We start from the raw sequence: 24,210 nt of genomic DNA, 5'->3' as shown, positions 1-24,210 counted from the left end.
TTCACCAAAGATTCATCAAAGACAGCACCTTCCAAACCCACAACTACTTCAATCTAAAAGGGCAGCAGATACATAGGAACACCAGTTCCTGCAAGTTCCCCTCCAAGCCACTCGCTATCCTGACTTGGAAATATATTGCTGTCCCTTCACTGTTGCTGGCTCAAAATCCCAGATTTCACTGCCTCAGGACAATGTGGGTCTACCTACAGCACATGGACTGCAGTAATTCAAGAAGGCATGTGCAACTAGAGACGGGCAATAAATGCTGGTCAGCTAGCACCACCCATGATCCATGCGTGAATGTTCAAAAAAATCATTCCTAATGGGCAGCTGGAAAATTTTGAGAAGTTAAACATTAAAAAAATTCAATGTCAACAATAAAATTATCAACTCAGAAAAATTATCTTTTGCATTTTCCTCATTTATTAGAAAATGGTACTTTAATAAATAGCTTAATAAAAATGTGTACAAAATGTTTATTTGCTTTAGGTAAGAGATTTAATAATATATAGCCTACGAAACAATGAATGATCTGTTCACCCAATATCGAAAATCCCATGTGTTCCAAGTAAGGCCTCTAAACTGGCTGAAAAGACTTGCCTTGCTGTAAAAAATGCATTTGTCAATTTTATATACATAACCAATGTAGTCTTATGGCTCAGTATGCAATGGGGATATGAAGCACCAAAGACACAAATTCTACCTAACGATTAACCAGTTTACATGTCTGTGACTCAACACTGAAACACTGGAATGCAATGATATAATTGGAGATACCAGCAGCCAGGGTACAAGCACACCCTGAAGAGGTGAATCATTGCAGAGCCCAGCTTGGGAGAGACGTTAAGTGTAAGTTATATCTATGTGACATCACCCCACCTGTGTGCAAATCCAAGTTAGAGTCTTGGTTTTCTGCTGGACAGTTACTGCAAGTAATGCACTCACACACAAACAATCAGATTCACATTATATTATTCACAACAATGTTTTGAACCAGTGTTGAGAACATGCTCAGAGTGTGCATTACAAGCACAAGGGACAAACCATGACATTCCTTTGATATTTCAATTAAAAACTGCAAATAAGAGGAAACAGCCTGAAGAAGCTAATAGACAGGGAAATAGGACTGAATTGCTGAACACAGAGTCAATATGAACTCAACAGACCAAAATGCCTGCTTCAGAGCCCTAATTAGTCCGTGCCTTTTGTAAGGAAAGGTTTTAGTGTTTACATTGAAAGGCATGATCTGGCTGTACTCTCTGGAAGGGTGATGCAATAAGGAATTGGATCATCTCATTGAAAATGAAAACAAGAAATACTGGTTACCACAAAGTGCAGGGAGGTGGTACTAACGGGATTGATAAAAGAACCAGCACGGGCATTGTAAACTGAATGGTCTCTTTCTGTGTAGTACGATTTTGCAACAAATGTTTTGTCGAATTCTACAGTTTGTTGATGGGAATGAGAAAGTTAAAAAGATCAATGGAAGATCAAGCTAAACGTTCAGTAGCTCAGTCTGAAATGAGAGCTGGGTCACTGACCTTCCTCGCGGTCTATCATTCCCTCAAAAGCCTTATTCCTGAATTCAGACAGGACTGAAACTGCTACACCAAGTCAGGATGAGGTCCCATCCCATTACCAACACCATTCAGACAGTGTTTTAACTGAGCATGTGCACTGACCCTGGGACAAGGCTCTGTCACAACGCTGCTACAGTCACACTCAAGCAACACAAGAATTATCTCAAGAACACAACTGAAGGTACAATCAGAATGTACCTGTAAAACTGACCTGCCAGGGTTTTATTTTGTCCTGAACAGACTTAAGTGTTTTTTTGTAAACCAACTGATTTTTTATTAAAGAAATATGAAATGGGGTGCTTTAAAAATATTAACTTTGTGCTTGCAGTCCTCCCTTCTACGTGGAACACAGTATAAATAAGGTTCACCAAGGAGCTCAAATGGGTGCTCCTGAGAAATGGCAGCCATGGATTAGCAGCTGTACCTCTTGTCTTTGAGGCAGAGTTTTATGGATTAAGCCTCATTCCTGAGACTCGACTGTACATTAAAGACAGAGGGGGTGCTGTTGTACTGTTGGAGGTGCTATCTCTCAGATGGGACATTAGCTCCAGGAATTATCTTCCTTCTTAGATGAATATCAAAGATCTCATAATATGATTCAGAAAGCAGGAGTGATTTCCTGGCCTGCATCTTCCTCTATCGATATCACCAAAGCAGATTCATCTGGTCATGTGGTGATTTGTGGGGAGTTTACTGGGGGCTATTTGGTTGCTGTTTTTCCTAGACTGCAACAGTGACCACACATCAAAAAGTACTTAGTCAACTGTGAAAAGTGCTTCAGAATACCCTGTAGTTCTGAGAGGACTATGGTCTTTACTTTGCAATTGAGAAGAGTCTGCCAGATATTTGGAAATAAGCAACTGCTTCTTTATCTGCAGGTTTACAAGATTACCACAGTCAGACTTAGAGTCAGAAATCCCTTCCTCAGCCATAATGTACCGAGTCTAACAACCTGAGAAACAGACAGCTGAAATACAGGGCACTCAATCTCTTCAATAAAAGAAAATGAATTTGTTAGATTTCTAAACAATACTATTTAAGATGAGGTTGAGGTTTCCTACAATTCAGTCTACTGTTTGAGTAAAAGATGAGAAAGTCTGTACTAATCGATTTAGCACAAAGCACCAGAGAAATTACTACAAGAACATGGGAGATATGCGTCACACGAATAAACTAAACTGCCTCACTAACAACCAAAAAAACAAAGGTTTCTCCACAACAGTAGAACTGTTAGGGTGCAGAAAACATCTATTCAGCCCATCATACTGAACTGGTTATATCACTTAGTGCTAATTTCCTGTCTTTTCCACATATTCCTGAAAAACATTTCTGTTCATTGCTCTCTTGAAAACCTCAACTGATCCTACCTCCACCACATTTCTAGATAGTGTACTCCATACCCTAACTTCTCGTTGACTAAACAAATTTTTCTCACATTCACATTAAATCTCAGCCTGAAACAATTACTTGTCCATCAACAATTGTGATATAATCATCAACTTTCCTCAAGACAGAGGTGAAGGGAGAAGGGGTGGGGTGACTGCAGGGCTTTGAATGAGGGGGTTTGGGATTGGTGGCAGAAGGGATGTGATCACAGACAGTGATCCCCTGAGAGGCAAAGGTGCAGATTTTGTCAGCAGGCCTTTCCCAAGGCCCTCTGACACAAATCCACATTTGCCTTCACCAGGGTTTCTCTCATCCAACATCCGTAGGCTGGGGGGGGATATGCACAGCCCTGGTTCCTTGGCCAGCTCTGACTGAAGACACCAACTGCTCCACATAAAGAGCAGCCAAATACTTGAACAGGTAGGCACTTTGGTCACTGAATGGCAGGGATAGAGACACACTGCCAATATTAACAACCAGAAGGTCAACACCCACTTCCCCACTTTTCACAAGTGTGGGTCAAACAACATTTGTCTGGTGTGAAAGAGTGAGTAACAGCATAGAATTAATTGACATTTCTTAAATCACAGCTGCTCTTTCTCTTTGGTCTATTGGAGTGAAGGATGTGGGGTTCTGAAAGTATTAATAGAACTCTTTTTAACAAAATCTACACACATTTTGTAATTGTTTCCATTTTATGCTAGTTACATTAAACTGTCAATGAAAAAAACAAATAATGCAAAAAATATTAGGCACCAAGTAACTTGGATCTACACTTTCAATGATTATTTGATCAAAATTATAATGTTTAATAATCCATTTTTACTTTGAAACATACTTACATCAAGAAATCAGTCTGTCCCGCGTGAGTTTTACTTTTGCAGTATGGGATCTTCTTCAGCTCAAAATATTTAGTGACAATTGTAAAAATGGATTAATATTCAGAGTTTGACTCCTTTTTGAGTAAGGTCAAAGTGCCTTCCTTCCCAAATTGTGCTTGAAAAGTGCCAATACATGATAGCTTTGTTAAGTTGACAAATACTGTGTGTTAAGGACTCTTTGAGATCAAAGTGAAGAGAGAGGTCTCTGTGTGGCAATTTGGATAAAAGATTGAGAACATTAAAATCTGAGGTGAATTTCATAAAACTGTACAGAGGCAAATACTGTTTTATTGCAAGGTGATAGTACCTAATTACTAAACTAAAATCACCCGTCCCTGAATAAGTGCAAGACAATTTTTTAAAAAATAAAAAAAATCTCTGAAATTAAAAACAATCAGTGGAAAAAACTCAACAAAAGAAATATATATCCTAAAATTAAGTTGTGTTTTTGCAACAATTCATATGAAGAGGATTTTTAGCCTTTACCAATGGCCAATTCTTGATAATTGTACACTCAGTTCTTACAAAACAGACACTGTCTGTTCAGACAAGCTCTGGGAACACATTTCAAATGATTCAAACACTTCATCAATATTGTGCATATACCCAGCACAATCCTTAGCACAGAAACAGGTCCTACCAGTTTGTGAAAAATCTCGATTTGTTTGAAAGCCCTGAAAAAAACCAAGGCTGACTACTATCCTTCAACAGTGGAAGAAAATACTCAGTACAGTAGTACAAAAAAAAGGTGCACAATGGTGCCTACCTAGATTATTGGAGTCCAAGGAATGAGCTTGAACTACAATGACCAGAGGTCAATATTGCAAGACAATTGTGAGGAGTCAGCCAGTGACTTAATAAAGAAAAGGTTCTGGCACCTAACCTAGTCCTCTCTTTCCAAAACATTTAACGGAGCATCATTGAGGAGTGTAACCATCTGCTAAGTCTGCAAGTCTTCACAATTAATAAATAACTCAACTATACAACACCAGTTGTGTAGTACCGGCCACCTTCTAGAAATTACTAGATGTTATGACTCTTGTTATGTAACTGGTTTTTACAATAATCTGTTTAGGCACTGTCCAAGTAACTGCGACTGTAACTTTCGGTATTTAAGGCACACAACATCGTGTGCCAATTTCAATTTTAAATGGCATTCCAATTCCAGTTTATAACTCCCATTTTACAATCTTTCCTCAGTCACCAAGAATACTGTTTACTGCCTCTTCCAGAGTAGAGGTTGTCACTTCAGCAAGGCCACTATCAGGGTCTGACTGCAGGAAATCTGCTGAGGAAGCTGGAGGTGAGTAGGGAGGAAGGTTGCGATCATCTTTCTGGGGTGTTGGAGTTCTGGGCTCCGAGCTCTGGTGCCTCTGCAGGTCCAGGAGGCTGTTGATGGCACTTTGCAGGTGGGCGTTCAGCGCACTGTCCTGGGGGCTGTGACCCGTGCTGCTGGCATTGTCCACTGAGTCACACTTGCGACGTTTGGGCTGTGGGAGGGGGAGGTCACCCACAAAGCCAGCTTTCACATGGTCATTGATGTCAACACCTGTCCTCCCTGGTCCATGCCTGTCCACATGAAGATGAAGCCTACTCTGGACATGGGAGTTGTGTGAAGACGAAGCCTGAGCTGGACGGTGCCCAGGGCCAGGCTCGATGGTGATGGCTTGTTGGTTCAAGTTGTGTTCCAGTGATCTGTGAAACTTAGTGCTGAGTGGTGGCGTTTTACTTTGGTCAGGCCCCAAACCAGGTGTGCTGACACAGGGGAGGTTCCTCCGGGATTTCCTGAGGTCTGTAAGACAGCCCCCAGATTCCTGTGTCTCTCCAGGCCCAAGCTTCCATTTCTCAGCTGGAGCAGGGAATCTGCAGCCTGGCTCGCCATCGGTTTGCCTCAGGGTATTAGCTGTGAGGGAAAAGGGGCCTGTAGGAGCTGGTCTTGCCTGAGTGCCCGCAGGCTCCAACTCCAAGTTGTGGACAACCTCCTGCCTTATCTTCAGCTTGAGGCCTCCTCGGCTGCTGGCAACATATGTCTTCAGTTGGGCCTGTGGTGAACACTGAACCTCCTGGTCAGAGCCTAGAATTGGGCCAGAAGTGATGGGCAGAGTGGTGGCAATCCTTGGTTTGAAAACCGATGTGATATATGCATCTAAAAACCAAACAAACCAAACAAATATTTCCCAACAGTCCATGGATGTTCAAAGCAAATACATTGAGAAACAATATAGTATCTTAGTATTCAGTATCTTTAACACATGTAAAACATTCCAAGATGTTTCAAATCAGACCACATTTGCCCTGAACATGAACAATACAGGAGCAGAAGTAGGCCTTCCAGCCCCTTGATTCTCCTCTCTCATTCTACCATATCAATGATCCTGTACTTCAATGCCTTCTTCCCACACAATTCCCCAAGGGCATCACAGTGGCTCAGTGCTTAGAACTGTTGCCTCACAGTGCCTGGGACCCGGGTTCGATTCCAGCCTTGGGTGAATGTCAGTGTGTAGTTTGCATGTTCTCCCCGTGTCTGTGTGGGTTTCCTCAGGGTGCTCTGGTTTTCTCACACAATCCAAAGACGTGCAGGTGAATGTCCATGCTAAATTGCCCAGTGTGTTTAGGAAAGTGAAAGTTAGGTGTATTAGTCAGGGGAAAATATGGAGTGGGGAATGGGCCTGGGTGGTTTACTTTTCGGAGGATCAGTGTGGACTTGTTGGGCTGAAGGGCTTGTTTTCACACAATAGGGATTCTATGATTCATATCCCTGGTACACAGAGAGTCTTAAAAGAGCAAGGCACAAATATTTAACCAGGAAATTTCAGAGACTAAGACTTCTACAACTAAAATCAAGGTCATCAACGGTGAAGATATTGGGTTTGAGGAAAGAGAAATTGGAGAATTTCAGGGATCACAAAGGGTTGTGGGGTGGTCACAGAGACTGGGAGGGGCAAAGCTATGGAAGGATAGGACAACTGAATCACAGAATTCACAGTTCATTCAGATTATCGTGTCTACACCAGCTCCCTGAATGAACACTTTACCTTCTGGTATATCCCCTACCTTCTTTCTTACATATTCTGTCTTTTCCATCTTGATTTCTCAATTGAATCACCACACTCTCAGGCAGTGCATTCCAGATTCCAACCACTCCCTGAGTGAAAGTGTTTCTCTTCGTGTTTCCATCACTTGTTTCATCTTCTTTTAAATCTATGATGACTTGTTCTCGATCCTTTCATCAATGCAGTTTCTCTCCATCCATTTTATTCAGCCTCCTCATGAAGTTGAAAGCCTTGATTAAATCTCCTTGACTTTCTATTCTTTGAAAAGAGCAGTCCCAACATCTCTAATCTATCCACATACCTGCAATTCCTTGCCATAGAATGTTTCTTTTGAAACTTCTCTGCACTATCTTTAATATCTTTACAGAGAGATGTGTCGTGAATAAAAAGACACAATACTCCAGCTGGGGTTGATTCAGTACTCTTAAATTTAATATCTTTCCTTGCTCTTGTACTCTATGCCTGTATTAATGAAGCCTAGAATACTGCCACCTGTAATGACTGTGGTACATTTATACCCAGATCCCTCTGCTTCTCACCCCATTTAGAATTGTGCTCTTTATATTGTCACAGCATGTTCTTCTTAACAAATTTAATCACTTTTCTGTATGAAATTTCATTTGTCATTTGTCTGCCAATTTCAATGATGTATTTATACATTTTCTGCACTGTCCTTCTTATAGTTTACAATACTTCCAAGTTTCATAAAATCTAGAAATGCAAACCAACACTTAGATAAAAGCAATAGTCCACTACAAACCTTGCTACAGTCTGAAAGACTGACTGTTACTGTCTGTTTCCAATCACTCAGCCCATTCCGTATTCACATTGCTCCTGTCTCTGTTAGTCCACGAGCCATAGCTTTGATCACAAATTGTGTTGTGCAGGACTTTGTCAAACGCTTTTTGGAAGTCCGTGTACACCACATCAACAATGTTTTCCTCATCAATCCTTTCTGTTAGCTCATCAAAAAAAAAAATCCACCAAATTAGTTAAACACAACTTTCTCCTAAATTTTTTTTAGTATTCCTGAAATACCTGTGTTTTTCAATCTTGTAATTTATTTTGTTTTGAATGGTTGTTTCTAGAAGCTTGTTCACCACAAAGGTTAAACTAACAGGTCTGTAATTGCTGGGTTTATCATTACATTTTTTGTTTGGGTGTAATATTTGTAATTTTCCAGTCCTCTGTCACTACCTTGAGCCTTGGAGGGAAAATTATGCTTTCTCTATCAATGTTAAACACCTTGAAGTGTTAATTACTTCCTCTTTCACTAAGACCTGGACAAAACCTTCAAGGAACTCAGTGATTATTCCTCCTGCCACACATAATAGGATGCAGTCCTCCATTGTGCCACCATGTTCTGATCTGTATGTAGTTGGAAGATTTTGTGATCTCTTTTATGTTAGCTGCTGGTCTTCTCACACACTTTCTTTATTTCTCTGATTTGATTTTTCACTTGCCCTCTGAACCTTTCATATTCATCCTAGTTCTTGGCTGCAGTAGTCACCTGATTTCTGTTATAAGGACAAGAATGTTTAAAATTGGGAGATTCTCTGATTGTGAATGTAGGTCACAAGAATTATGGATCGCCAGGACCTTGTGCAAGTTAGGGTACAGGACATCGAGTTTTTTGGGATGAACTGTAAGTTTCTGAAGATTGCTAGGTGGGAGGTGACTAGTAAAACAGTGGGTTAGTCAAGTCTAGATGTCACAAAGGAGACTGAATTAAACTTTTAGGTGACAATTTCTGAGCTAATGATTTTAAAAAAATCTTTTCTTGTACACAATATTCCCTTCTTGTCTTTCGAGATAAACAGTACCTCTTGCTAGGGAATATTCCCAAATCTGGTTCATTAATGTTCCTTCAGGCAAATCTGCCATCCTCACCTGGTCTGACCTATACATGACTACAGGCTCACAGCAATGAAGGTGACTCTCAATTGCCCTCTGAAATAGCCTATCAAGCCTTTATATTCAAGGGCAGTTAGGGACAGGCAATAAATTCTGGCCAGCCAGTGACATCCACATCCCACAAGAGAATAAAGGTAGCAAGGACTGTCCCACACCTCATCCATGTGTCCCATACCTCATACAGTCCACGTACTGCCCAAGCATGAACCCTGCCAGTAAGGCCTGAAGAACTGAGTGACTATATCATTGTGACACTGAACCTTCGTTTGAAGTATGAACGTAGGTGCCTCAGAGAAGGAGCCACTCTAATTATCAGCTGACTGTAGTGGCGATCTACCGGAATGATACCAGAGAAGAAGGACGGAGGAAACTGAGATTATTTACCTCAGAGCAGAGGGGGTTGAGGAGAGAATCACTGGAGATTTAATTGAGGAGTTCTAATGAAGCCAACCCATTCTCTTCTACACTTAGTTCTCATGATCACTTTTCAGCTTCTCTACTGTCCCAGCCTACTCTCAATAACCTGTTGTTTACCTACCCTTTGTCACTTGGCTCCAACACTACCTAACTGCTCACTTCTCCTCCCACCCTCTCTGCACCTCACCTTCAGCATAAGTACCACATTTTCCTACCTTCCAGTTCCAATGAAGAGTCACCTGACTCAGAACATTAACCTGCTTTCCACCCACTGATCCTACCAGACCTGTTGAGTTTCCCCAGCAGTTTCTGTTTTGCTCTGACTCTTCCCAATGTATTTTGAAATTATTTTGCCCTGTCTCAATTTTTACATTTAAGATTTGATCAGCTGTCAATCACTCTTTTCATGCCTGCAATGTGTGTGTGTGGGTGTGTGTGTGTGTATAATCATTAGGAGCACTCTTGCTCTGAGGCTGTGTGTGTTCAAGACCCACTCCAGAGACTGAGCACAAAATCTAAATTGACACCCCAATGCAGTGCTGAGGGAGTGCTGCACTGTCAGAGGTATTGTCCTGCAGTTAAGAGTTTGGAAGCACCCACGATCTGGTGAAATTATTATAACTAAGAAGAAATCAACTGATGGGATTAAAAGGTGATAAGTGCCCATGAGTTGATGGACTGCACCCGAGGGTATTCAAGGACGTGGCAACAGAGATAATGGATGCATAAGTTGTGATTTTCCAAAATTACTTGATTCTGGAAACGTATCAGTGGATTGGAAACATGCTAATGTTTCAAAAAAGGAGACAGACAAAAGTGGGGAACTGTAGACCAGTTAGTTTGACCTCTGTAGTGCAGAAATTGCTGGAGTCAACCATAAAGGAGGAGATAATTGAACACTTCAAAAAGCAAAGCTTAATTCACCAGTGTCAGTAGAGTTTCATGAAGGGTAAGTCATGCTTGACAAACTTGCTGGAGTTCTTTGATAATGTAACCGGTAAGGTGAATAATGGGGAACTGGTCATCAAGTCATAGAGAAGTTCAGCATGGAAACAGGCCCTTTGGTCCATCTCGTCCATAACAACCAGATATCCTAAATTAATCTAAATTTGGAGATGCCGGTGTTGGACTGGGGTGTACACAGTTAAAAATCACACAACACCAGGTTATAGTCCAACAGGTTTAATTGGAAGCACACTAGCTTTCGGAGCGACGCTCCTTCATCAGGTGATTGTGGAGGGCTCGATCGTAACACAGAATTTATAGCAAGAATTTGCAGTGTGATGTAACTGCAATTATACATTGAAAAATTGATTGTCTGTTAAGCCTTTCATCTGTTAGAATACAGTGATAGTTTCACTTCTTTCATGTGTAAATCACAAAACCCTTCTTTTTAAAGTTGCATTCTCGGGTTAGCTGCAACATATTGTCTAGCTATCACCATTGTTATTCGAAGATACTCTGGGAGTGTTGTTTAAGATCTAAATAGTAAGGCAAGCCTGGGCAATGTTCACAATAATTGCTGCTCTCTCTGCTATTCTGCTATAACAGGTCTTGTCCTGTATGTATGTTGTATATCTAGACTTCCAGAAGGCATTTGACAAGGTGCTGCATAAACAACTGATCCAGAAGGTTAGATCCATGGTGGTTAAGGGTAGAGTACTGGCGTGGATACAGGATTGGCTCACTGACAGAAAATAGAGGGTCGATATGAATGGTTCCTTCTCTGGATGGCAAACTGTAACTAATGGGGTGCCGCAAGGTTCAATTCTTGGACCACAACTATTTACAATCTGTATAAATGAATTCAAGCAGGGGCAGAGTGTAACATTGCAGAATTCATGGATAATACTAAAATAATTGGAAAAGCAGGCTGTGATGAAAAGCTAGGAGAACCGGTCAGAATCTGGCAGATGGAATTTAATATGGCTAAGTGCGAGGTTGTCCAGTTTGGTAGAAAAAAATAAAAGGTCAAATTATTATTTAAATGGGAAGCATATTCAAAGTGGGTCAGTGCAGAAGGATTTGGTGTCCTTGTGCATGATATGCAGAAAATGAATCTGGCAATTATTGCAAAAGGACTGAATTTTAAAGTGAAGAAGTGCTGTTAAAATTATATGTGGCATTGGTGAAACCACACCTGGAATGTTTGTATCCAGTTTTGGTTTCCTTACCTGAGGAAGGATGTGGTGGCACTGGAGGCAGTTCAGGGGAGATTCACCAAGTTGATTCCAGGGATGAAAGACTGTCATATGAGGAGCGATTGAATAGGTTGGGCTAGTACTTGCTGGAGTTCAGAAGAATGAGGGGTGGGAATCTGACTGAGGTATATAAAATACTAATGGGGATTGATAAGGTCATCTTTGAACAGATGTTTCTTCTTGTGTGACAGTCTCGATCAAGAGGTCATAGATGTAGAGTGAGAGCAGGTAGGTTCAAAATTGAGATTAGAGAAACCACTTCTCTCAGAGGCTTGTGAATCTATGGAACTCACTGCCCCCAAAGTGCAGTGGAGGCAGAATCAATCAACAGACTCAAGAAATAAATCAATATGTTTCTGATGAAAAGTGGGATAAAGGGCCATGGGAAGCAGGCAGGAGAGTGCAGCTGAGACCAGTAAACTGGAGCGTGGAAGGTTGAGGGGTGACCTTACAGAAGTTTATAAAGTAATGAGGAACATAAAGGCCTTTTCCCTATGGTGGGGGAGTTCAAAACTAAACAGCATTTTTTTAAAGTGATAGTAGGAAGGTTTAAAAAGGATTTGAGGGGCAACTTTTTCACATACAGGGTAGTTTTTATGTGGAATGAACTGCCAGAGAAAGCAGTAATGCAGGTACAGTTATGACATTTAAAAGACATTAGAATAGGTACATAGGAAAGGTTTTGAAGGACATGCACCAAATGCAGGCAAGTGGGACTAGTTTAGTTTGGGAAACTTGGTCAGCATGGATGAGTTGGATACAGGGTCTATTTCTGTGCTGTATGACTCTGTGACTAAGATCAGCCATGATTATGTTAAACAATGGAGTCCCATGTTTCTAAAATGTTACCTCCTGTCAAATCTGCATCATTTCACCAATTGACGTGCTGCAGAAATGTATAAACTCTGGCTACAAACAAGGGAGTTATTCTCTCCCGATTGCAGACTCCTGCCAGTTTTAAACTGTGTATAAGCACTAACTCCTGTCTTGTACATTTGCTACTGATTGGAAATTTCAAGGGGCATCTCACCAGGATTGTTTTTGGCCAATTGTTTAGCTTCCAAGAAGGCCACCTTCTCCTCTTGAATAAACATTCGATCGATCATCACCATCTCAGATGAGGGGTTTGTCCTCTGATAACACAAAAGAAAAGAACAAATTGGTTAAGCTGCAGGATTTGGAATCACAGAGGTCATTCAGCCCCTCCAGTATGTTCTCCTTTAATTAGATCAGGGCACTGTCATACTTCAACCCCATTCCCCCAACCTTGCTCCATGTCCCTTGATACCATTCACCAACAACGAGTTATCATTGCTCATTTCTGAAATGTTCAACTTGTTCCCTTCCAGCCCTTTCAATAACTTTCAGAAAGTTCAGATTTTCACTATCAGTGCTGCGAAGATACCCATCTTGATATTCCTCCTGAGTGGCCCAGCTTGTATTTAAGATTGTACCTTCACCTTCCTTCCGCAGGAAACTTTCTATCTCCAGTATGAAATCTTTTTACATTTCAAACACCTCAGTCAGATAACCCCTTGACCTTCTAAACTCAAGGGCTTTTTGTTTTCTCATTACAGTGCAACAGAGGGAGAGCATTTAGCCCATTGTGCTTGCACTGGCTGACTGAGCATTTAACTTTGCACCTCTTGGCTTTTTCCCTTGAAACCCTCAGCACTGCTTCTGTTTAAATAATCATCCAAAGTGGTTTTGAATGCCTCAGTTGAATCTGCCCCCACTACACTTCCAGGCAGTGCATTCCAAAGCCTGACTGATATTTTTTCTTATGTCATATTTGCTTCATTGACAACACACCTTGAAACTGTGCCTTCTGGTTCTCGATGCATTTATGAATGGGAAAAGTTCTCCTGATCCACTCTGTCCTGACCCTCCATGATTTTGAAAAATTCTGTCTAATCTACTTTTAACATTCTCCCCTCCAAGGATAATAATCCCAAACTGTAGAAAGCTTCCTTCATAGCAAAAGTTTCTTATTCCTGGAACATTCTCATGGAACCACTTCCACACTCTCTCCAATGCATTCTCATCCTTCCAAACTGCTCCTTATAATTTAACAAATTAAACCTTGGAATTAACGGCAAATTGCGAAAGGTAAGATTGCTAGAGATGGGGAGGAAAAAAACAGTTATGGCTGGTACTTTTGCTCACTATCTACCGATTTCTACTGGTTAATATGAATTGGTTTGTGTTAATACTGACTGAGAACTGGATTCAGCTAATCAATGATGGTTTTTTGTTTTCTCCCTCCCCATTCCCTTCATCTCTGCTGAAGTCACTGAGCAACACTCGCTGCCTTCACATGAAGGAGGACCAGTGGGTCAAAGTACTTGCAGACCATCCAATGGCCTGGAATGCTGCCGTACATTTTGGATCCCATTTGCACAGAGTTGTGTAGTTAACGCAACATGAACACCTTACCCTAGATTCTTCAAAGAGCAACAGACGGTATTTGTTCAGCATGACCTGCGTTCGTTTGAGGAGTTGCGTTGATATGACCTCAAACTCTTCATCCACTGGGAGAGAAGAATCAGATGGACAGTGAGAAAACTATAAAAATATTCAAGCCTAATCTTGTGAACTTCAATGAGCTTTATGTTTTGGACTCATGAAGATTTGGAATAATGTAGATTTGGACTAATGGAGATAGCTCATTCTTGTGTCTGTTTGTATACAATATAAACTACACTTCATCCAGGTTTCTGATATTTGTGGGTTTCTGTCCCCTTTTAATCTCAAGTGAGCTCATGTATAATGTCAGACCAACTCTTATAGAGTCATACAGCATAGAACAGAACCTTCGGTCCAACCAATCCATGCCAAACATGTTACCAAACTAAACTAGTCCCACCTGCCTGCACTTGGTCCACATCCATCCAAATCTTTCATATTCGTGAACTTATCTGAATGGCTTTTAAACAGTGTAACTGTACCTGCATCCATCACTTTCTCTGGCATTCCATTCCAAATACAAACCACTCATTTTCTTTTTAAATTTTTCTCCTCTCATCTTAAAAGTATGCCCCCTAGTTTTGAACTCCACCACCCTCGCGACCTTATTTATGCCCCTCAATTTTATAAATCTCAATAAGGTCACCCCTCAATCTCCCACACTCCAGTGAAAAACGTCCTAGTTTTTCCAATCTATTTTATATGTCCAACCATCTATTCCCAGCAACACTCTGGTAAATCTTTTCTGAAACCACTCCAGTTTAGTAATTTACTTCCTATAAGAGGCCAACTAGAATTGCATATGTACTCCAGAAAAGGCCTTAACTGTAAAAGTCCTGTAAAACCTCAATGGTATATCCCAACCCCTATACTCAAAGGGGCAAGTGTGCTAAATATCTTCTTAACCACCCTGTCGAAATGTAATACCTCACATTTATCCAAATTAAACTCCATCTGCCACTCCTCAGCCAACTGACCCAATTGATCATGTTCTCTCTCTAATCTTAAATAACTTTCCTCAATGTTCACCATACCACCAATTTCGGTATTATCTGTAAACTTGCTAACCATGATTCCTATATTCTCATCCAACTGAGTTATATAAATTATAAACAAGAGTGAACTGATCCCTATGGAAAATTGCTGGTCATAAGCCTCCACTCCAAAATAAATCCTCCACCACAATCACCCCCTGTCTCCTGCCAAAAAGCCGATTTTGTATTGGCAAACTCACCCTGAATCCCGTGTGATCTAACTTTCCTAATTAGTCTACCATGCAGCACCTTGCCAAGGTCCAATTAAACAATGTCCACTGCTCTGCCCTCGATCATTATGGTTACTTCATTAAAAAGACTCAACCAAGTTTGTGAGATGGCATTTTCCTCGCACACAACAATGCTGACTATCCCGAATCAATCCTTGTTTCCAAATGCATGTAAATCCTATCTTTCAGAATCACTTCCAACAACTTAGCCCACCACTCATGTCAGAGTCACAGGTCTTAATTCCCAGGCTTCTCCTTACAACCTTTCTTAAACAATAACACAACATTAGGCACCCTCCAATCTTCTGTTACTTCATCTACATTTATAGATGAATCAAATATTTCTGTTAGGTGCCCTGCAATTTCCTCCCTAACTTCCCACAATGTCCTTGAATACACTTGAATGGGTCCTGGAGGTTCATTTATCTATATATTTTCACACACCTCCAGCGCTTCCTCTTTAAACCAAGAGTACTGTACAATTCTTGTGGGACAATCAAAAACCAGAGGCCATCAACACAAGACTGACAGTCATTAATACAAAATGAATTCAGAAGAATTGACCCCGTCAGAGGCAGGTATGTGCAACTTGCTACCACAAACAACAATGGTGGCACATTATCATAGACCAGATTAAGGGTAAAACAGTTAAGACATGTGAGGAAGGAAGAAAGGAAAGGGTGTCGATTTTGGCAGGAAGAATGTAAAGGTATTTTAGTGAGAGGAACTTGGGTTTCCTAATGTATGAATCATAAAAGGTCAGCATGCAGGTACAACAAGTAATAAGGAAAACTAATAGAATGTCATAATTTATTGCAAGGGGAATTGAATATAAAAGTAAGGAGATTATGCTTCAGTTACATGGGGCACTGGCGGAACCACATCTGAGTACTGTGTGCAGCACAGGTCTCCTTGTTAAAAGAAAGATGTAAATGTGTTGGAAGCAGGTGAGGGAAGCAATGGCATAGTGGTCATTGGGCTAACAATCCAGAACCCAGGCTAATGTTCTGGGCACATGAGTTTGAGTTTGCCATGGCAGGTGATGAAATCTGAATTCAACAATATAAAAGGCCAATCTAGTGTAACCATTGTCATTTGTTGTAAATATCCAAATGGTTCACTATTGTTCTTTAGGGAAGGAAATCTATCATCCTTACTCAGTCTGGCCTGCATGTAACTCCAATTCCTTAGAAATTTGGCTGATTCTACCAAATAAACATCGGCCTCTTAGAGAGTGAGGCTGAGGAAATAATAATGGGCAATAAATAAAAAATACTTTGCATCAGTCTTCACAGACAAATACATCAGTAGCATGTCAAAATTACTAAATGTTCAAGGGGCTAAGGGGATAGTTCACAAGAAATAAATATAGTAACATACTAAATAAAAAGTATGAGGGAAACTAATAGGGCCAAAGGCTGATAAGTACCCTGGACACGATAAGTTGAATCCTAAAATTTAAAGAAAGTAACTACAGAGATAGTGATACACTATAGTAATCTTTCATGGTTCCTTAGATTCTGAAGAACAAAGAACGAAGAACATTACAGCATAGGGACAGGCCCTTTGGTTCTCTAAGCCTGCACCAATCCAGATCCTCAATCTAAACCTGTCACCTATTTTCTAAGGGTCTGCATCCCTTAGCTCCCTGCCCATTCATGTATCTGACTAGATACATCTTAAATGACGTAATAGTTCCCACTCCCAACACCTCCGCTGGCAATGCATTCCAGGCACCCACCACCCTCTGTGCGAAGAACTTTCCATGTATATCTCCCCTAAACTTGTCCCCTCTCACTTTGAACTTGTGACCCCAAGTAATTGAGTCCTCCACTCTGGCCTCAATCAGATCCCCTCTCAACCTCCTTCTTTCCAATGACAATAATCCTAATTTACTCAACCTCTCCTCATAGCTAGCACCCTCCACACTAGGCAACATCCAGGTGAACCTCCTTTGCACCCTCTCCAAAGCATCCACATCCTTTTGGTCATGTGGTGACCAAAACTGTTTGCAGTATTCCAAATGTGGCTGAACCAAAGTCTTATACAACTGTAACATGACCTGCCAACTCTTGTACTCAATACCTCGTCCGATGAAGGAAAGCATGCCATATGCTTTCTTGAACACTCTGCTGAGCTGCATTGCCGCCTTCAGGGTTCAATGGATCTGAACACCCAGATCTCTCTGTGCTTCAATTTTCCCCAGGACTTTTCCATTTATTGTATAGTTCACTCCGGAATTGCATCTTCCAAAATGAATCACCTCGCATTTGCCCGGATTGAACTCCATCTGCCATTCCTCTGCCCAACTCTCCAATCTATCTATATTCTGCTGTATTCTCTGACAGTAAAAAATGAGGTCTGCAGATGCTGGAGATCACAGCTGCAAATGTGTTGCTGGTCAAAGCACAGCAGGCCAGGCAGCATCTCAGGAATAGAGAATTCGACGTTTCGAGCATGCTCGAAACGTCGAATTCTCTATTCCTGAGATGCTGCCTGGCCTGCTGTGCTTTGACCAGCAACACATTTGTATTCTCTGACAGTCCCCTTCACTATCTGCTACTCCACCAATCTTAGTGTCATGATTTGGAGATGCCGGTGTTGAACTGGGGTGTACAAAGTTAAAAATCATGCAATGCCAGGTTATAGTCCAACAGGTTTAATTGGAAGCACACAAGCTTTTGGAGCGACGCTCCTATCACCTGATGAAGGTGAGTTTTAATCTTAGTGTCATCTGCAAACTTGCTAATGAGGCAACCTACACCTTTCTCCAAATCATTTGTGTATATCACATACAACAGTGGTCCCAGCACGGATCCCTGTGGGACACCAAGGGTCACAGGTCTCCATTTGGATTGACTCCCTTCCACTACTACTCTCTGTCTCCTGTTGCCCAACCAGTTCTCTATCCATCTAGCTAGAACACCCGGACCCCATGCAACGTCACCTTTCTCACTAGCCTACCAGAAGGGGAACTTTATCAAATGCCTTACTAAAGTCCATATATATGACATCTACATCCCTTACCTCATCAATCAACCTTGTCACCTCCTCAAAGAATTCCATCAGGTTTGTAAGACATGACCTTCCTTGCATAAAACCGTGCTGCCTATCACATGGAAGCCCATTTTCTTCCCAATGGTATATATCCTACCCCTTAGTATCTTCTCCAGTAGCTTCCCTACCACTGACATCAGGCTCATAGGTCTGTAATTACCTGGATTATCCCCGCTACCCTTCTTAAACAAGGGGACAACATTAGCAATCCTCCAGTCTTCTGGGGCCTCCCCTGTGTTCAAGGATGCTGCAAAGATATCTATTAAAGTCCCAGCTATTTCCTCTCTTATTTCCCTCAGTAACCTGGGATAGATCCCATCCGTTCCTGGGAATCTGTCCACCTTAATGCCTTTTAGAGTACACAACACTTCCAACCTCCTTATGCCAACTTGATCTAGAGTAATCAAAGATCTATCCCTAATCTCAACATCCGTCATGTCCCTCTCCTCAGTGAATACCGAAGAAAAGTACTAATTAAGAATCTCACCCATTTTCTCTGACTCCACACATTATCTTTCCTCCTTTGTCATTAAGTAGGCCAACCCTTTCCCTAGTTACCCTCTTGCTTCTTATATGTGAATAAAAGGCTTTGGTGGTTTCCTGCTTGCAAAGGATATCTCATGACCCCTTTTAGCCCCCATAATTCCTCGTTTCAGATTGATCCTATATTCCCAATACTCTTCCAAAGCTTCATCTATCTTCAGTCGCTTAGACCTTATGTACGCATCCTTTTTCCTCTTAGCTAGTCCCATGGTTCCCTAATCTTGCCATTTCAATCTCTCATTTTCACAGGAACATATCTCTCCTGAACTCTAATTAATCTCTCTTTAAAAGCCTCCCATATATTCAATGTGGATTTCCCTTCAACAGCTACTCCCAATCTACATTCCTCAAATCCTGCCAAATTTTGGGATGACTTGGCCTTCCCCAATTTAGCACTCTTCCTTTAGGACCACTCTTGTCCATGAGTATTCTAAAATTTATGGGATTGCGATCACTATTCCCAAATAACCCTGTCTGAAACTTCAACCACCTAGCCAGTCTCATTTCCTAACACCAGGTCCAGTGTGGCCCCTTTCCAAGTTGGACCACTTACATACTGCTCTAGAAAACCCTTCGGAATGGTCCTTCCATTCTTCTCCATCCAGACCTCGAACTCTAAGTGAATCCCAGTCAATGCAGGGAAAATTAAAATCTCCTATCACCAGAAGTCCTGAATAATTGGAAAATTGCTAGCATAACATCCTTATTCAAAAGGAGACAAAAAAAACTAACTATAGGACAGTTAGCTTAACATCTTTTTACTGGAAACATGTCAAGAGTTTATTTTAAAGTCGTAGCAAGGCATTTAGAAATATATTATAAAATCAAGCAGAGTCAACATGGCTTCATGAGGAGAAAACTCATGCCTGACACATTTACTCTGAGGAAGTAACAAGCAGGACAGGTTAAGGGAATCCAGTGAATATAATATATTTGAATTCTCAGAAGGCATTTGATAAGGCTACTAAGACTCTGTGGTATGGGGATAATATTTTAGCATGGATAAACTAGTAGAAGACAGAGTTGGGGTAATGGGGGCATTTTCGGGATAGCAGCCTGTAACTAGTAGATCAATGCTGGGACCACAAGTAATTATAACATATATTAATAACTTGTTTGAGGAAACAATGTTCTATAGTCATGTCTGCGGATAACACAAAATAGGTGGGAAGGCAAGAGGGGAAGATTGAGATTGCAGAGAGATGTAGATAGGTAAGTGGCAGGTGAAACATAATGTGGGGAAATGTGAGGTTATGCACTTTGGCATGAAGAATAAAGGAGATGAGTATTATTTAAATGGAGAAAGACTGCAAAGAAATAGAGAACAGAGGGATTTGGTGGTCCATTTGAATAGATCAAAAAAAGCAAGTATCTAAGTTCAATGGTAAAAGGGAAGGCAAATAAAATGCTGGTCTTTATTTTAAAGAGAATGAGTATAAAGATAGGCAAGTCTTGCTAAAACTATACAAGGTTCTAGTCAGATAACAGCTTGAAGAGTTTTGGCCCTGTTACGAAGGAATTGTATCCTGACACTGGATGCAGTCCAGAGAAGGCTCACTAGGCTAATCCCAGGTATGGAATGATTGTCTTAAGAGGAGAGGTTGAGCACATTGAGTCTGTACCCACTGGAGTTTAGAACAATAAGAAATTGAAAAATATTGAACAAATTGAAACATTTGGCATTCTTAGAAGACTTGACAGGGTAAATGCAGAAAGATTGTTTCCCAGTGTGGGACCAGAGAGCATAATCTCAGAGTAAGGGCTCACACATTTAAAATGAAAATAACAGGAATTTCTTCTCTCAGAATGTTGTTAATCTATGAAATTCTTTGTGCAAAAGGATTGAGTTGTTAAGTATTTTCAAAGCCGAGGCAGATCTTTAATCAGTAAGGGAAGCATTAGTTGTGGAGAAAAGGCAGGCAGGTGGAGTTTTGGATAATCAGATCAGTCATGATCTCGTTGAATGTTGGCGCAGACTTGATGATACAAAAAGCCTCATTATGCTCCCAAAGCTTATGAACAATTGACCACTTGCAGGATGAGGACAGGTGAGTGCCTGCAGGAACCCTCAGGAAATACTGCTGAATATGCGGAGCTCTTGGATGTACTTATAGTGTAGATTATGTAGGAGCTCAAACATTTACGACCTTTACACCCACAATACAAAAGGGATGGTTAATCTGCAGCACTTTATTTCAAAGTTTTATGACTGAATCATTTTGTTGTTAAATCAACCTGTTACTCACTACTTATCAGAAGTGTGTCATTTTTAGTTTAGTAATTAATCCTGAAGTGGTTCTGTGATTGAAATTAATATTTACAGTGACTAAAGTTCTCCAGAGTTCATAACAAACCGGATAATTAAAGACCATACTGCCCATCAGTTCACTGGCACATCACACTTTGCTCCTCCCCATCCTGTAGCAAAAGACAGTTTTAAAGTACCTTTGTTAAAGTCCACATTAGTTGGTAGTGTCCCTTTACATACATGATAGGGCAGCAGTCTGAATACTGTGTCCTCAAAGGAATTAAAAGGAGTGTTGCAATCAGGCTGAAGGACAGAGGTCTGGTCCTTGTAGAATTTTTCAAGTAATCTGTTTGTGCCACAATTAAAAAGAGAGAAACAGTTAGTAAGAAACCCCGAAAATCCGATTCATCACATTTCTCTTTGCAGTATCTTGCTGTGTGTTAACTGGCTGCTACATTTCCTACATTGCAATGATTAATCTGTAGGCACTGCAGAGTCTGTAAAGTGCTTTAGTTCACCCTCAGGTTGCGTGCTTTCTCTTTCCATTTTTCCAAAAATTCAATGAGCACTATCTTCTCTATTTGGGGATGAAGAGGCACTGAAGGTTTGTCGGGGAGTTCCTGAGGGGTTGGTATTGGGACCCTTATTTTCCCTTATTAGCATTAATGATCTAAAACTTGGTGTGCAGGGGACCATTTCTAAGTCTGCAGATGACACTAAACTTGGGAGAACTGTGAATTGTGAGGATGACACTGTGGAACTCCAAAAGGACATGGACAAGTTGGTGGAGAGGGCAGATAGGTGGTTCAGTGCAGAAAGTATTAGGTGACGTACCTCTGTCAGAATAATTTTGAATGACAATATAAAATAGGGGTTACAATTCTAGAGGGGCTGTAGCAGCAGACGGACCTGGGGTTACATGTGAGAAGATTATTCAAAGTAACAGGAGAGGTGGAGAGAACAGTAAATAGAGCAGACAATGTTCTTTATTAATAGGGGCATAGAGTACAAAGGCGATGTAGAACTTATATAAGATACTTGTTAGATCTCATCAAGAGTATTATGTACAGTTCTGGGCACCACATTAAAGGAAAAAGATGAATTCTGAAATGCAGAAAGAGTTTACTATCATTGTTCCAGGTATGAGAAATTTCAGTTATGAGAATAGGCCGAAGCTGAGAATGTTTTCCCTGGAGATAAGAAGTTTGAGATGGAATCTGATTGAGGTTTTCAAAATCCTGAACAGGTTGGGCAAAGTAAATAAGGAGAAACTGTTTTTGTCTAATAAAAGAAGCCAGAATGAAATGGCAGAGATTTTAAGTGATGTGTAATGGGCAAAAGTCAGGAGATTGGCATTAATCTCTCAAATACAGTCATGATGGGCTGAGTGGCCTCTTTTTGTTCCATAATATTCCTGTGATTCTGTGACCTATCCCAATTCATTTAGTCAGCTCTGTCTTCATAATTTCCAAATTACCCTTCTGGAAATTTGAAACGTTAGTCTTGACCTACTCTTTTCTCTTCCTTAAACAATGAAGTTCAATAATGTTCTGATCACTGTTACCTGGAGAGACGTTTACTTGGTGAATTAATTAATCTACTCTAATTTCACTTACCAGACCTCGTACTGCCTGCTCTCTGGTTGGATCTAGAATGTGCTGCTTAAGAAGCTATCCTTCTATGAACTCATCTTCCAGGCTACTTCTGCCAATGTGATTTGTCCACCCATTTATAAGTTAAAATTACTCATAAATATTGCTGTACCTTTGTCACAATCTCCCATTATTTCTAACTATTTGCCCCATTATACAGTGTAGTTATTGTTAGGGAGCTTATAAACTACACTCAAAGTCACTTCTTTGTTATTTCTTATTTTTACTCAAACTGATTGTACAGGTGGAATCTCATGCTACTCAAAACTTAATTTTGCTGGAGTCCAAAATTCACAATCCTAGTGGTGAGATGAAAGCCAAGCGGGTTGCACCTGAACACTGTTGCAACTGATGTTGTTATGCTAGTGTCATTGGGAAGCTTTACAGTAACTTGACAGGGCTGTGGGAACTAGAGACCAGGGGTCACTAAATATTTAAGACTTGCAACCGGCACAAGCACAGACAATTAGCACGTCTGCAGGTGAAATTACAGTAAGAAAGTGAAAAATAAAGACTAAATTAGGGTTATTGTGCATGTATGTGAATGCAGAGTAGAGGAAATAAGGTTGGAGAGTTGTGGACAAAAATTGCTGTTTGAAATTATAATGCTGTGGTGACAACAGAGAATTGGCTCAAGAAAAGGTGTTAAAATTGGGTGTTACATATTCCTGGGTGAGGAACCATTGGGAACAATGAGGTGGGAAAGGCCAATTCAAATGGTGACAAAGTGTGGTCAGCCTAGCCTCACTTTCACAGATAGCCTCTCCACGACGGCTGGAGGAGGAGCGCCTCATTTTCCACCTGGGAACCCTCCAACCACAAGGTATGAATTCAGATTTCTCCAGTTTCCTCATTTCCCCTCCCCCCACCTTGTCTCAGTCGGTTCCATCAACTCAGCACCGCCCTCCTAACCTGCAATCCTCTTCCTGACCTCTCCGCCCCCACCCCACTCCGGCCTATCACCCTCACCTTGACCTCCTTCCACCTATCCCACCTCCATCGCCCCTCCCCCAAGTCCCTCCTCCCTACCTTTTATCTTAGCCTGTTTGGCTACTCTCTCTCATTCCTGATGAAGGGCTTATGCTCGAAACTTCGAATTCCCTATTCCTGAGATGCTGCCTAACCTGCTATGCTTTAACCAGCAACACATTTTCAGCTGTGATCTCCAGCATCTGCAGACCTCATTTTTTACTCCCACCAGAAAGACAAATACAGAACTACGGATAAGCAACTTGGATCAAACACCGGCACCTTGGATATTACGTCATTGCTCAGGTCTAAGGGATATGTGTGCCACACAATCCCTGTTTGAGACTGATGTCCGTTAGACAGATCATTAACTTATTTGATCAGTGATGAATACCCAATCACAACACCAAGATCCAAATGTCCAGTAAGACGAAATTGATATCTCCACCTGAAGCTTCCCAAACGGAGGAGGAAGTCTAAGTTTAGCTCATGTCTAATCTTGAAAGTCTTCACCTGCCCAACTCAATTCCTGAACAATGAAATCAAAGGAGTTAGCCTTCCTAGGCTCCTATATCCATT

The 24,210-nt window shown here is 41.0% G+C and overlaps 1 protein-coding gene across 1 annotated transcript in view; it reads right to left on the bottom strand.

Moving 5' to 3' along the window:
- Positions 1-4,351: 4,351 nt before the first annotated feature.
- The window catches only part of LOC132818034 (BRD4-interacting chromatin-remodeling complex-associated protein-like), a 64,015-nt gene continuing 44,156 nt past the window's right edge, over positions 4,352-24,210 (bottom strand). Inside the window, exons 7-10 of the mRNA XM_060828641.1 lie at positions 21,208-21,356; positions 13,869-13,963; positions 12,463-12,565; positions 4,352-5,993 (exon numbers count right to left, since the gene is read on the bottom strand). Of these exons, the coding sequence (XP_060684624.1) occupies positions 5,044-5,993; positions 12,463-12,565; positions 13,869-13,963; positions 21,208-21,356 (1,297 nt within the window). The 3' untranslated portion in view covers positions 4,352-5,043. The remainder of the gene's footprint in view (positions 5,994-12,462; positions 12,566-13,868; positions 13,964-21,207; positions 21,357-24,210) is intronic.

Source organism: Hemiscyllium ocellatum, chromosome 8 (genome assembly GCF_020745735.1).
Source record: "Hemiscyllium ocellatum isolate sHemOce1 chromosome 8, sHemOce1.pat.X.cur, whole genome shotgun sequence".
NCBI lineage: Eukaryota > Metazoa > Chordata > Chondrichthyes > Orectolobiformes > Hemiscylliidae > Hemiscyllium > Hemiscyllium ocellatum.
The sequence above is the reverse complement of the archived record's forward strand: the minus strand, read 5'-3'. Positions and strand labels throughout refer to the sequence as shown.